The sequence below is a fragment of the Acanthisitta chloris genome, unplaced genomic scaffold, assembly GCF_000695815.1.
Source record: "Acanthisitta chloris isolate BGI_N310 unplaced genomic scaffold, ASM69581v1 scaffold12839, whole genome shotgun sequence".
Taxonomy (NCBI): Eukaryota; Metazoa; Chordata; class Aves; order Passeriformes; family Acanthisittidae; genus Acanthisitta; species Acanthisitta chloris.
This window is the reverse complement of record NW_008690923.1, coordinates 1-15,204: the sequence shown is the minus strand read 5'-3', so window position 1 is coordinate 15,204 and position 15,204 is coordinate 1. Positions and strand designations below refer to the sequence as shown.

The 15,204-nt window shown below is 52.5% G+C and overlaps 1 protein-coding gene across 1 annotated transcript in view; it reads left to right on the top strand.

Annotated features, from left to right (window-relative positions):
- RPTOR (regulatory associated protein of MTOR, complex 1) overlaps nucleotides 1–12,288 on the top strand; it is a gene marked incomplete at its 5' end in the record, with an annotated part of 54,263 nt that extends 41,975 nt beyond the window's left edge. The window contains 6 exons of the mRNA XM_009082020.1: nucleotides 5,279–5,385; nucleotides 7,119–7,246; nucleotides 7,327–7,413; nucleotides 9,330–9,446; nucleotides 10,339–10,468; nucleotides 12,220–12,288. Coding sequence (XP_009080268.1) covers nucleotides 5,279–5,385; nucleotides 7,119–7,246; nucleotides 7,327–7,413; nucleotides 9,330–9,446; nucleotides 10,339–10,468; nucleotides 12,220–12,288 — 638 coding nt within the window. The remainder of the gene's footprint in view (nucleotides 1–5,278; nucleotides 5,386–7,118; nucleotides 7,247–7,326; nucleotides 7,414–9,329; nucleotides 9,447–10,338; nucleotides 10,469–12,219) is intronic.
- Nucleotides 12,289–15,204: the final 2,916 nt, after the last annotated feature.

The window sequence follows — 15,204 nt, the reverse complement described above, 5'->3', positions numbered from 1 at the left end:
TGGGTTTTTGACACGGTTTGAATGAGTGCTCTGGGTCCCCGTGGTTCCTGGAAAGCTTTGCTTCCACCTCTCCCATCCCTTGCCTTGTGTCTGTGACAGCTGTGAGGGATGGGTCTGTGCTCCCTGGGAGATGGGAATCTTCATGTCTCTTGGAGCTCCCTGCAGCCAGAGGAAGTGTGGGAGGGATGTATGAGTCTCTCTTTTCCAGGAAGGTTTCAAGGCATCCCTGGACTCATGGGTTTGAGTGACAGGTTCCAAATGGGAATCACCATAGAGCTAATATGGGTTTTACTGGGGTTTATTCAGAACACACTTTGGCTGGAAAGATCATGTGGAAGGGAGATGCTGATGAATTGTTCCCAGGTGCCTCAGAAGAGTAGACTTTTGGCACAGATATGCCAAAAAGGAAAGGGGAAATTTAGCTTAGATCTACAGAAAAAATCCTCTCTGTGAGAGTGTTGAGGCACTGGCACAGGTTGCCCAGAGCAGCTGTGGCTGCCCCATCCCGGGGAGTGTTCCAGGACAGGTTGGATGGGCATGGAGCAACCTGGGCTAGTGGAAGGTGTCCCTGCCTATGGGAGGGGATGGGTTGAGATGGGCTTTAAGGTCCTTTCAACCCAAACTATTCCATGATTCTAACAAATGTCACAAACTCTGCTCTGTCCTGTGGAGGGAAGGTGAAGGAACTCCCCAGTCTCCCTCCATCTACAGAGGCCAGGGCTGTGCAGGGTCTGTGTGGCTCTGGATCCTGATCTCCTCCTGCCCCCAAGGGCTCAGGGAACAGCTGCCTGATATGTCAGGGCACCCAGGGGTGTGTGTGTCCGTGGCTGCTCATCAGTTATTAATGTTTGCTGCCTGCTAAGAGCTGCTGTGTGGCAGTGATGAATGGGCTGAGGCTGAGGGCAGGGGGTGATTCAGAGCTCGTTAGCTCCAGTTTAGCAAATCCCTCTCTGCTCTTGGAGCCGAGGGATGGGGCAGGGATGAGCAGAGCTGATGTGGCTGTTAGTGCCTCGCTCTGCACTCACTCCCAAATCCACCAGCAAAGGCTAAAATTAGCAGGGCTTGGCTGCAGGGAATTCCTTGCTCAGTGAACTGGTGTGGAGCAGTTGGAGGGAATTCCAGCGGCTTTGGTGTGGATCAATACCACTGATGGCCAGTGATCCCTGTCCCTGGCACACAGAGAGCTGCAGATCGATAAAAGCCTTGTCCAGCACCTTCTGCTCTCCTTGTGACAAATGCAGCACAAGGATTCCTCCTCTCCTACTGAAGATCTCAGAAAAATGCATGGAATTAGCTCTTTGCCTGACAGCAAAATACATCAGCAATGGTTAGATATTGCCTCATCCCAGAGAGTGTTCCAGGCCAGGTTGGATGGGGTTTGGAGCAACCTGGGCCAGTGGAAGGTCAAATACCTGCTCTGCAGCACCACAGCACCTTGCCCTGTGGGGCTCTGCTCTGCTGTGGATGCTGCTGGCTCTCCTGGCAGGCAGACAGTGATCCAGATGGGAGAGGTTGTCTCAGAGCCTGCTTGGAAGTCCAGCAGGTTATTGAAAGGGAAGTTCCTGGGGAGCTGCTGGACTCAGGGCTGCACCAAGGAGCCTGGGCAGGGAGACAGCTCCAGCCTGCAGGAGCTGATCAAGGGATCCAACTCACGCAGGCTCATCCTGGAGAGCCAGGGGCAGAGAGGGCAGCAGTGAGACTTCCTGCACCTCCACAGGGACTGCTGTCTTGCCCTTGAGGAGTAAAAAGTTTGGGAGAAGCTCCATATTTCTGGTGAGGCTATTTTGTGGCAATAAAATCACTGGAGAAATTGCAGCTCCAGGGGTTTGTGTTGTTTTAATTGGATTCTCAGCACCCCAGCTCCTGCTGTCCCTCCCTGCACAGAGCCTTGGCAGGAACAGAGTGACACTTCTTGAGAGGATGTTGTAGAAATTAATGAGCAGTGAGGTCATCCAACCCTCCCACTGCTTCCTGGAAATTAAAGCAGGGATGTGCTTCGCTGCTCAGCCAGGAGGGCCTGTGAGTAAAAATCATCACTCAGGATCCAAGATGCTTTTATACTGTGTTCTGTGTAGGTATTCCCATTCCATTGAAGTGCTGGGGCCAGGCTGGCTGTGCTCCAGTGACGTTACACATGAGCGTAGGCTCTGGGAATGCAGCTGCTTCAGCAGTGTTAGCTACTGAAATTTTCACAGGGAACTGTCCCATCCACACAAATTGCTCAGGGGGAATCCTGAGGGAGCAGCCATGGGAATTCACAGCTTCAGGAACAGCTCTTGGCGTGCACAAACTCACGTCATACAGAACTGCAAGTGTTAGTGCTAAAAGGCTAAAAACAAACCTAAAACCAACAACAACCAACCACAAACCTTTAAAAATTCCTTTTCCTGAGCCCTGGAGGATTTGTTACTCATTATCTAAGAACAGAATATTCCTTAGAGGAAAACTGTGACCTTAACTCCTGATGCTCTGCAGCAGTGCAGAGCTGGGACTTCACTGCAGGCAGCTCCTGGATTCTGGGAGCACCAGGGATCCACCACTGGCTGTGACAGGTGCTGTCCCAACCCTGTCCCTGTTCACTCCGAGGTGGCATGGGGGGCAGAGCCTGACTGTGGGCTCACACAGGTGCACAGAGCATCACCTTTGTGCCAGGACGAGGCTGGGCAGCAGCTTGGGTGCCAAACCCGTGAGCCAGGACACGGCAGGGGAGCTGCAGTCTCAGTCGTAGCATCCTGGACAAGGACCTCTGCTAATTAAAAAGGAAATGATCATTAGGATTAAGTCCCACATTTGCTTCCCATCCCAAAACACTAGGAATTTAGCATGGAAATAGGAGCCAATCCTATATCATCTCTACCATGAAAACGTTTGCTCGTACATAGAAATAGTTCAGCTATTTCTGTCTCATTCCATGCTGTGAGTGTCAGCTCTGGGTGGAACATTTCACAGTCAGAGGAAGCTTTTCTTCCCCCTTACACACTTCCAGACAACTTCAATCTGTGTACAAAGGCCTTTCTTCTCTTCAGACAGGTGGGAATTCTGCTTCAGCATTCCCAAGTACATCCTGGGCTCACCCTGGTCATGGGGTGCAGCAGGAGCTGGTGTGTGGCACAAGCACCTCTGCAGCCAGGACCCACCACCTCTGGGGTGATCCCTGGTTATGGGATGATCAAAATTGTCCTTCTCTCTTCAGGGAGCAACAGTTATCACCAACCTAGACTATTTAAGTTTTGATAAGAAAGGCAGAAACTGCACTGACTGCTTGGAAGACCATCATGGAACACCAGCATCATCCCTGGAAGTGTTTCAAGGCAGGCTGGACAGGGCTTGGAGCAACCTGGTCTAGTGCAAGGTGTCTCTGTCCATGGCAGGGCACGGAACTGGGTGTTTTATAAGGTTCCAACCCAAACCATTCCATGATTCCATGATCATCTGCCTCCCTTCTTTCCACCCACTGGACTCTCTGTCAGCACCTAGTTCAGCATGAGCCCTTGTGCTTTCCATCAGGTTTTCATGTGGGAATCTCTGCAACCCCTCTGGAGCCTCTTCCCTCAGTGTCACTTTCCCTGCCCTTCTAGATGCATTGCTGACTGTTCTCAGTGCTTAAACCCCTGACACAGACACCAAAACAAGCACCCAAAGCATCAAGTCCTCACCCCAAATTCTCTGTCGCTGTCCCCATCCACAGAACAGCCCCTGAAACCACAGCTGGACAGGGACTTGGTGCTGATCAGACAGAAAAACATTGTCTTAAACTGGGAAACCTAACTGGAAAACTGGGAGCTGTAAAGCTGCCTCGGAGCACTTTGACTGCTGAACTCCATCAGGGATGGTAATGGGCAGATCCATCTCTGCTGCCAGGTTTGTCTTGTCACATGGGCCATAAACGAGATGACAAATGCAAACACTTCAGTGATGTTTATCATCTCAATCACTGCCTGCTTGTGTGCCTCAGCTCTCCAGCCCTGCGAGCTGCCAGGCAAGCTGAGGGAACAATCCATTGGAGTGAAGATAAAGATCCAAGCTCCCAGCTCAGCCCAGAGTCCCGAGTTTCCTGCAGGAAGGTGATGGGCTGTCAATAAACGTCAGCAAGATCAGCAGTCAGCTCGGATGTGATGCTTAGAAAGGGGAGAGGGGCAAAATGTTTTACCTGGAGCTGTGTAAAACAAGGTCATTTCATCATCTTTGAAGAAAACTCGGCGTTTATAGGCTATGTCTGTTGTTTTCTTTGTGCTCTGTAAAGGTGGTTGTTCTGGTAAAAGGTATTTGTGCCCCTTTGGTGACAAAGAGCACGTTGGGTCAGGCTTAAGTATCCTGCTGGGGCTAATTCCTGGCAGTAAATCCAGACCAATTCACATTTGTACCTCCTGGCCAAGCAGGTTGTGGAGTGGAGACAGGGATGGTGCTAAAGGCGACTGCGAGTGGCTCGGGGCAGGAGCTGCAGTCCTGATGCATTGCAGAGGGTTTCTCACTCCTGTTCTGGGTGGTTATGAAACACTGCTCAGCACCACAGACTTGCTCTGGCACGGAGGAGAGGGTGAACAACTGCTCTGGGAGGCAGGGAGGCTGCTCTGCAGGGCAGAGAAGCTGCTGTGTGAGGCAGGGATGCTGCTGCTGCTGCCTCTGCCCTGCCTGAGGGGCTGGAAACAGACACCAGACCTGGAGTTCCTCTCTGATTCCCTCCTATAGTGCTCCAAAGAGATTTTGTTTGTGTTTTTAATGGGTGAAATGGAGTCTCCCCAGAAAACCCATAGATTTGTGGTTGCTCAGCCTTTGCAGCATGAAAAGCAAAGGATAGTTGGTATGGGCTCTGCTCTGAGCAGGACATTCCTGAGCTGTGGAGGTGGCACGAGTGCAAAGTTCATTTCAATTAAATGTGGAAGGATTGTTCCTTGGAGATTCCTCCTGAATCATGGGGTTCATTGCCAGTGATTTCTCCAGTCCCACATCTGGTTTTTTCTGGTCCCTGTGCACAGCTCCTCCATGGCCTTGGGGCATGAGAGTCCTCCTGCTGGGAAGGGAGGTGACATGCACTCACCCTTCTCCAGGAATTCCATCCCAGCAAGGCCCATGAGCTCACACAGTGTGTCTCTGAGCAGGTGCTTTGGGGAGAGAAGATTCCTTGTCACTCTTCCTGGATTCCTGGAGGATGTGTGTGTGTAATTTTACATGTCCTCCAGCAATGGCAGTTTCTGTAGCACAGGGTCAGGAGAGCTGAATCAGCTGATGCTCTGCCCCTCTGATGCTGATTTTCACCCCTGCCTGTGTTCTGCCCTAGGAGCAGGGATGGTGGTTGACTGGGAACAAGAAACTGGGCTCCTGATGACCTCGGGAGACGTGAGGATAATCCGGATCTGGGACACGGATCGGGAAATGAAAGTCCAGGTAACACCTGCATGTCTGTCCTAGTCACCTTTTCCCTCCCAGAGCACCTGAGACTCATCTGTGGGGAGCTGACAGGTCCTGGAGCTCCTGCTTCCCTGTCCAGGGTCACGTGCCAAGATCCATAAAACCACACACACACTCAGGGAGTGTTTCAGGGCTTTCTTGGAAGCTGCTGCTGTTGTTCTGGGTGGGCAGCAGTGCTGGGGGAAGGTGAGGCTGTGGAAGCCAGAGGCAGACACTGGGATCCAGAAGCAGGCACTGGGATCCAGGGGAAAGCAGTGGGATGCAGATTTGGTTTCCTATTAGCGTGTAATTGAAATAGTGTAAAAGTCTGTAAACAGGTTGCCCAGAGCAGTTGTGACTATCCCATCCCTGGGAGTGTTCCAGGCCAAGTTAGATGGGGCTTGGAACAACCTGTGCTAGTGGAAGGTGTCCCTACCCATGGCAGGGAACAAGATGAGCTTTAAAGCCCCTCCCAACTCAAACCATTCCATGATTCTATGATTTGTCAGGATACTCAGGGGGGAGTTGGGTTGGTGGTGGAGCATTTGGACATCCTGCTCCACCTCTGCTCCACTGAGACACAGAGCAGGTGACAGAGCCAGCACTGCTCCAGTGCCTCCCAGCCAAAGGTCTGTGTCCAGGAAAACTGTGTCCATGTGGAAAGCACTTACATCCCTGCTCAGTCTCAGCACCTGAGCTGTTCACCCCTCACCCCTGCCAGGAGGCACCAAGAGGGCAGTTCCAGTCACACATGACTGTGCCATGTCTCAGGGAAGGCACTGCCAGAGTTCCTGTCAACCCTAATCACATGGAAGTTCCTCAGCAATCCCAAGGAGGAGCAGCTGTGGGTGAGGACAGAGGCACCATGCTGGAATGGAAAGGAAGCTGAGTTTTCAAAGCTTCTCAAGATTAATTACCCTTGGATGAGCATTAATTGCGACACTCTGACCCCTCCACGCAGGATAATTAAGCCTCTGTTAATCTTAATTACTTTCACATATTATTTTTTTCTATGCAAATTAAGGAGCAGCAAAATTCAGGAGGCGAAAATCTTTTAAATGATGATGATTAATGATTGCACTGAAAGTATCTAAAAACATGTTGTTTCTCTTCTTAATCACCAAGATTGGGTGTGTTGGAACTGAAGTGATTGGAATTTCCTGACTCAGTAACACAGGGAAAGTGAGAATCAGCACAAAGAGCAGGAACATTCCAGGGGGATAAAGGGGCCTTCCCTCTTTGAACTACAAAAACCCACACCTCTGGAAGCACTTGGGCTGGAGCTGCAGGAACAAGTGCTTCATTTGCACTTCTGCTGAGTGTTGCTGCTTCAAAGACAGGAGCTGGGGGTGGGCAGAGGCTGGAGCAGCCCCAGGGCTGGTGCCTCTCCCAGCTCAGCTCCAAAGGTGAATCTGCACAGAGGGAAAAATAGGACTGGAGTGTGAAATGAGCTCCTGCGGCTCCAACAGGCATCCTGCACAGGTTGAACAGAGAAGTGTGGCTGCCTCATCCCTGGAAGTGTTCCAGGCCAGGTTGGACGGGGCTTGGAGCAACCTGGGCTAGTGGAAGGGGTCCCTGAACAAGAGTCCAAACCCCTGCCATGGGCAGGGGCAACTTCCACTAGCCCAGGTTGTTCCAAGCCCCATCCAGCCTGGCCTGGAACACCTCCAGGGATAGTTCAGGCCCTTGGCTGCAGGGACTGGTGATGTCAGTGTGTGCTCTCTCCCCAGGACATCCCCACTGGAGCTGACAGCTGTGTCACCAGCCTGTCCTGCGACTCCCACCGCTCCCTGATCGTGGCAGGGTTGGGGGATGGATCCATCCGCGTGTTTGACAGGAGAATGGCTCTCAGTGAATGGTAACTCTTGTCCTTACTGGGCTCGTGGGATCCTCACTCCTGCTCCTCCTCCTCCTCACATGTCTCTCCTTGTTCCCCAGCCGAGTTATGACCTACAGGGAGCACACAGCCTGGGTGGTCAAGGCTTACTTGCAGAAGCATCCTGAGGGCAACATCATGAGCGTCAGGTACAGGAGATTTTACCCTTTGAGCTGTTCTCCCTTAAACACACTTTGTTTTTCCCTTTCAATTCTAACTCTGGTACTCCAGGATCTGAGAGGGTAAAGCTCTTTAGCTTGAGTAATTAACTCCAGTTCCAAACTCAGTGACAAAAAGAGATGTGGTGCTTTCCCTGGGAGGCTGTTGGTGTAGTCTGGGAGCAAACACGACACTGGAATGAGCATCACAAGGTGTGTGAGGGAGGAAGGGAGTGGAGCCGGAGCTGGAGGCACAGAGTATCTGGTGGTGATGGGTCCTGAGTGCTACCGTCCCCATGGGGTCATTTGGGAGAGAACACGAGCAGGAGGGTTGCTGCTGCATCTGTCAGGCATATTGCTGGGCAGGATTACTGTGTGCCTGGCAATTCCCTGCACACAAATCCATCTCTGCCTCCTGCTAAACGCTGCGGCGAGAGCAGCAGATACTGATTTGGCCATTAAAGAACAACAGAGTGTAATTTATTGTCACAAAGCCACTGTTTGCACACAAAGAGGCTCTTTTTCTTGATTACAAAATGGAAACAAAACATAATTTTCTGGGATTCAGAACATTCCTGAGGTGGCGGAAGGGCCAGCAAAAATGTATTAAGATTTTCAGGGAGGGGATTATGTGATGCAGCTGCAGATTTGTCCTGCTCCCATATTAGAGTTTTTAATCTTCCTTTCTGTAAGCTCCTTCAGCAGCCCTAGGGGTCAGGTCCCTGTGCCTGGCCAGCCCAGGCTGAGGGATGGGCTGTCCCCTCTCCTCAGTGCTCAGAATTGGGCTGCTCTCAGGGCTGGAGAGGTGTGAGATGTTCTGCTTCAAAGGACAGGTGTGGTCTCTTCCTAGAGGGAGGAACTTGGGCTGTGGTGATGAGCCACCTTGCTTTCAGTTCCTCCCAGTTCACTCTCTTCAGTTCCTCCCAGTTCCCTCTTCTTCAGCTGACAGCAAGATCCAAATGTTAGGACATAGTGAGATCCTGGTGTAACTATTCCCTGAGAACCCCAGGGGTGTTACTGCTGGTGGAACAGTGCTCTGAACCTCAGCAGAACATTCTCCCTGGCCCAGGACAGAGGTTTGGGGGACACAGTCTGACACACAGTCAGATCCTACAGCTCCCTGTTGCTGGTTCCCCATGTGATTTTGGGTTCAGCTGTGACTTCTTGTTGCCCATTGTTGTCCAGCTGGGATGTGTTTCTCATGTCATCCCTCTCCACAGGACTTCACTTCCCTGCTAAAGCTCTTACCGGGTCTCCCAGTACATTCAGAACCATTTTTTGAGTCTCAGAGAGGGATGTGCCCTCTTGGAATCTCATAGCCAGGATTCTGCTGATGTGTTTCAGAGATTACTTAACAAACAGACATTGTTTGTGTTTGAAAGGTACTCGATCTACCAGGCACAGCACCTTGTCACTGCTGCTGTTCCTTCCCCCTGATAAAGCCATCCCTGGGCTGTCACCTGGCCTGAGCATCCCCAGGGTCTGTCACACCTGGTCACAGCCCTTTGCCAGCAAGGACTCGTGTGTCTGTGTCTGGACATTGGGAGGAACAAATGACACAGCAGGTCCCATCTGCTGTGGGGTTTCTGATGCAATTCATGCTGTGCACAGCAGCTGGAACTCGGGGCTGACATGAATTCAGGTGTGTTGGGTGTGACAGAACAGGGAAGGCACACTGACCTGTGAGCAGTAAAGGCAGTGAGGGATCAGCAGTGCAGGATCACTCCCAAGGGCAGCAGCACAGCTGATGCTCAGCCCTGAACATGCTACGGATGGGACAAACCTCAGTTGGGAAGGGCTTGTGTCTTCTGTGTCCTAATGTCCCATGGAGGTGTTTGGCTGTGTTTCCTGGGCTTTGGGACCTGGTTTGGTCACAGCCTGACTGTATGGCTCTCCTGTGTCGGCAGCGTCAACGGCGACGTGCGGTTCTTCGACCCGCGGATGCCTGAGTCCATGAAGGTCCTGCAGATTGTCAAGGGGCTCACAGCCCTTGACATCCACCCCCAGGCCAACCTCTTTGCCTGGTAAGTTCTGCTTCCAGCTCCTGCATCCCCAGCACGGGGAGGACACAGAGCTGTTGGAGTGAGTACAGAGGAGGCACCAAGATGATTAGAGGGATGGAGTAGTTCTGCTGTGGGGAAAGGCTGAGAGAGTTGGGGTTGTTCAGATGGAGATTAGAAGCTCCAGGGTAACCTAACTGTGGCCTTCCAGTACCTGAAGGAACTACAGGAGAGATGGAGAGAGGCTATTTATAAGGGTCTGGAGGGACAGGACACAGAGAATGCCTTCACACTGCCAACAGGCAAGGATAGATGGGATATTGGGAAATAATTCCTCCCTGTGAGGGTGCTGAGGCACTGGCATGGGTTGCCTACAACAGCTGTGGCTGCTCCATCCCTAGGAGTGTTCTAGGTCAGGTCGGATGGGGCTTGGAGCAACCTGGGCTAGTAGAAGGTGTCACTGCCCATGGCAGGGGGGGGGACTGGATGATTTTTAAGGTCCTTTCCAACCCAAGCCATTCTGGGATTCCATGATTCTGTGATCCCTGGAGAGGACGATTTGTCCCCACAGACATAATTCTTGGGGCGTTGTTGGTTTTACTGTGAGTTGACTCCAATATTGGATCCCTGATCAGAGTCAGGATCTGTATTTTGGGCTCTGAGTGGGGTCCAGCAACTGCTCCACAGCCACATGGCCTGGGGCTTGTTGGAGATGCACTCAGTGTGTGTGTGTGAGGGCATCAGCTCTCCATGTGTTCCTGTCTCAGGTAACCACAGGTCCCTGTGGTTCCAGTCAATGGTGTCCCACTTACAGACCTTGCTGCACACTGATCTGACACACAGCTGTGCTGCAGGCAGCAGTGTTGTCCCTTCACAGCATTCCCAGTGACACTGTGTTCTTCCCATTCCCTTCCAGTGGCTCCATGAATCAGTTCACGGCGATCTACAACGGGAACGGGGAGCTGATCAATAACATCAAGTACTACGATGGGTTTATGGGACAAAGAGTGGGAGCCATCAGCTGCCTGGCCTTCCATCCTCACTGGGTCTGTGTCTCTGCTTGCACTGGGGTGGGCATGTCTCAGTGTTCATGGGGGAAGAGGGAATGGCACAGAGACCCCCATTGTGGGAGGTGCTGCCTCAGCCTGGTGCTCCCAGTGCAGCTCCCCAGTCCTCTGGGCTGTTCCAGACACCACACTGATGGTGCCACTGGTGCTGCTGGTCCAGCATGGGCACCTACAGCTAGAACAGGATCCCAACACCTGAGCCCTTGGACTGCTGTACTGTTCCCATCTCTCCCAGCTGCAGGCTGAGTCGAGCTGAGTGCCACAGGGATTATCTGAGGTGACTTGCCCAGGGCTGACTGGAGAGGTGCAGGCTCACACTTCCAGGTTGTGTGTGTTTATTTATCCCCTGCCTGTGCTCTGCAGACGTATCTCACCCACCCTGGGTCTCTGGGGCTGCTCTCACAGCTCCTGACGTAACAACCTGCACGTCAGGAAAACGGGAGAACTGCAGAAATTAAAGGGCTGAGCTGATAGAGGCATGAATCAGAGCAAAGGCAGAGCTTGGAGCAGGTCACAGCTGAGGGGCTCTGCAGGAGCTGTTAGACAGAACCTGCTTGCTGCCCAATTAGGAGACAGGTGTCCATCTGCATGGACTTTGTCACCCAGGGATGAGGATAAGTGATGGAGATGGAAAACCTGAGAAAACAACATGAATGGATGGGAAACAGGAGGGAGTTAAAAGAGTTGTTTGAGAAACCTGCAGATCAGCACACAGATATTGAATATGTAGTGGGAAGTGGGAAGGATTAGGAGCTTGGAGGAGGGGAGGGAGAAGCTGTGCAACCCTGGGAGGGTTTGGCATGAGCAGGGCAGGAGGGGGAAGGTGGTTTTCTTGCCTGGGGGATGTGTTTGACATCCTGAGGACAGAAGGGCAAAGGAAAGCTTATGTCAGCTCTGAAAAGCCTCTGTGCAGGAAGCTGGGAGGGATTGGGCTGCCCTGCAGTTGGGGCTGGAGGAAGGAGTGGGTAAAATGACCTTAAATGGGTTTGCTCTTTACACACACCCTGTCCAGCCCGGGGCTCCCCAGCCAGGGCCATTCCTGCCCCCTCACTGCGGGGAATGCTCATTCCCAGCCCAGACAGCCGCTCCTAACGAGCAAATTTGCAGTCGTTTAGAGAAATTATGTTGGCAGTTGGCAACTAATAGTCCCCATAATTTTTCCCTCTGGCTGGAATGGGCCTATAACTCGCAGGGAGTGTGGGTGCTGGCAGGAGTGCGTCACAGTAGACGCACTTGGGGCTGTGGAGCAGAGGAGTGTGTGTCCCTGCAAAATGTCACCGTCCCCTGTGCCTCATTACTGCTCCACACATGGACCTTTGGAGGGTCAGTCACATGGGAAGGAGCTGGGGGGGCTCAGCCTGGAGGAGAGGAGGGACCTTCTCACTCCTAGAACTCCCTGCCAGGAGGTGCAGCCAGGTGGGGTCAGACTCTGCTCCCAGGGAACAAGGGACAGGGCAAACAGCCTCAAGCTGTGTTAGGGGAGGTTCAGGTTGGACATCAGGAGGAATTTCTCCATGAAAAGGACTGTCAGGCATTGGAATGTGCTGCCCAGGGAGGTGGTGGAGTCAAAATCCCTGGAGGTGTCCAAGGAACGTCTGGACATGGCACTCAGTGCTCTGGTCTGGTTGCCAAGTGGTGATGGGTCACAGGTTGGACTCAATGGTCTCAGTGTTCTTTCCAGCCTCGGTGACTCTGTGATTCCATGACTTACCCTGTTCCTCTCCCCACAGCCTCACCTGGCGGTCGGGAGCAATGACTACTACATCTCGGTGTACTCGGTGGAGAAGAGGATCAGATAGCGCTGCGGGAGCGCCCGGAGTCCCGGCGGGCAGGGCTGCCCCTCCCCTGTACATAGCCAAATCATCGACTTGAATGTTTTGTGTTGGCTGCTGCTGCTGCACCCCATAACTTGAACGTTGTTCTTCTGACTTAGCTACTGATGGGTTTGACGAGGGGAAGAGACAATCTCCTGGTTTTGTTTCTGTTTTGTTTTGTTTTCCAGCTATATCCTCTAAAAGCTACAGAAAAGGAACAGTTATTTTTGTTTCCAGTGGTTGGCTTCTCTGTCAGAAACACAGCTCCTGAGCTTGGGAGGACTTGGATGAGGCAACACCCTTGAGAAGGGTCTTGTTGTAGTCTTTGTTCCATGTTTTGTGGAGCGTAGGTTGCTTCAAGGACTGAGTCAGGACTCACCTACAGCTCCACAGGACCCTTCAGCTGCTGCCAACCCTGTGCCAAACAGAATTCCTGGAACAGGGCAGCGAGGCCTGAGCTGTCCATCTGCATGGGATGTACCTGCTCCTGCACTGCTGAGTGGGGCAAGGGAGGCAGGGAAGTGTCTCCTCTGCATGAACCTCCTCCTCCCTCCCTGCAGCATCCTCTCCAGTGGAAGCAAGGACAGAGGGTGACCTGATGGCCCAGGGAGTCAGGGATCCTGAGGGAAGGGACTGGAGGAGATGGCCAGAGCATGGGGAGGATGCTCCACACCCTAAAGCTGCACATGAGGAAGAAGAGGGAAGAACGAGAACGAAGATCTCCAACGTCCCAACCAGCCTGGAGCAAGTCACTTGTGTCACCATGTTCCGCCCAAGCCCACGGTGCTGGTGGGGACTCTGGGGCACCTCAGGCACTGTCCCTCCTGCTGCCACTGTCCTTCTGCCCACAGGGACCTCCACAAACACGTCTCGTCCCCTGGAGCTCTGCCCAGCCAGCGGGGGAGGCTCCAGGGCCAATCCATGGGCTGTCCTGTGCTCCCACGTCTGATGTTCACCGAGGTGGTGGTCAGGATCTGGACACTTGCACACAAGTTTTGGCCACAGCTGTGGCTTATCTGTCCCTGTGGAGCTGGGCATGGAACCACCCTGGGCATGGAACCACCCTGGGCTGAGCACAAGAGAATCACTGAGGAGGGGGAACACAGCAGGTCACCTACTTCGAGCAAAGCACCTTTGTCCCAGCAATCCAGGGAAAGCCTGCTCCGTCTTCCACTCCTTCCATGTCTGAATAATGAATGTTTCTGTCCCTTGGGATCCGTGCTGGGTCTGGAGATGGTGTGGGAAGGGGGAGGCAAAGCCAAAGGACAGAGCTGTGATTTACCTGGCCGAGGGCAGAACTTGCTCTGTGCAGAAATTACTGCAGCAACCCATGAGGTCCACAAATTCCCAGTTCTCCTTCTAGCCAGTCTCTGCAGGCTTCCAGTGAACTGCCAGCCATGGAGAAGGGATTCTGATGAGAGAAAGGGTGAGAAACCTTTCGTCCCTGTGCTGACAGTGCTGTCACCTCTGCCACATGCCCACAGAGCGTCTGACCTGTCACTGCTGCTCCTGCCCCACGTCACCGTGTTCCTGTGTGTGCTGAGGCAGCTGGGCCATGCCAGGGCCCTGGAGGTGACCTGGTGGGCCATGGGGGTGGCCTGGTGGCCATCCCAAGGTGCCACATGCCAGTTGGCACAGTGGCTTGGGAGAGGGGACTCACAGCACAGCGGCAGAGCCGATGCCAAGCGCTGAGTCCTCCCCCCAAGCACTGTCCCCGTGTCAGGGAGGCCAAGGGCCACATCACAGGATGATGAATCAAAGGCTTTAAACTTAAAAAAACTACCTAAAAATCCCACTTTTAAATTACCCAAAGTTAATTATGGTCTAACAGAGCTGTGCCTCTTCCCGACCTGCTCCCGCACTGCTCCGGCAGTGCCTGTCCCCTCCGAGGGCTGGAGGAGTTGGGATCACTTGTAACACATTAACACTCACAGCTTCAAAATAGTAGATTTTTAACTGATATCAGTGTCTTGATAGAGGAACAGAAAGTACCTGGCGCAGGGGGAAGGTGTGTGGTGGGAGCTGCTGCTCCTGCCAGGCTGTTCCTGCCAGACTCCAGCACAGCCCCAGCCCAGGGCATGGGATTGGAGGAGCCTGAGCTGCCGTGGGCTGTGTTCCAGAGATCTGATGCAGAGGTTCAATCATGGAGTTTAACTAAGGATCTGGAGAGTGTCCTACCTTAAAAGTTCACTTATCTCTATTTATTTTACAAAAATAAAGTAAAAAAAAAAGCTATATAAAAACCCCACACACGATTGTAATGTGAGAGTAAAGCAATTACAGACAAATAAATGGTTAATAAAAAATAAATGCAGAAACAGTCCTGGCCTGAGTGTCCTCACTGGGGCTAGAGGGGTTGGGGCAGCTGTGCCCCAGGGAGGAGCAGGGTTGGGTTTGGGAGGTTTCCCTATGGAAGTGGCTGGGTACAGGTGGGGGTGTAGACCCCCTATCCCCATAGCAACCAATTCCCTATGTTCCCATTCCCTATACCCTCTCCTTCCCTATATTCCCATCCCCTATAGTAACCCATTCCCTATATTCCCATCCCCTATAGCTTCATCCTCACTCTCTATACCCCCATCCCCCATGCTCCTCAGCCCCTTTATCCCTCATTCCATATATACCCATTCCTATACTTCCATCCCCTATATTTCCATTCCCTACATCTCCATTCCCTATACCACTCCATTCCCTCTATTCCCATTCCCTATCCATATTCCCTATATCCCAATCCCCTATCCCCTTTCCCTATGCCCCCTTTCCCTATACCTCCATTTCCTATATCCCCATCCCCTATATCCCTGTTCCCTATATCCCCTTTTCCTATACCTCCATTTCCTTTATCCCCATCCCCTATCCCCCCTTCCCTATACCCCAATCCCCTATATCCCCTTTCCTTAT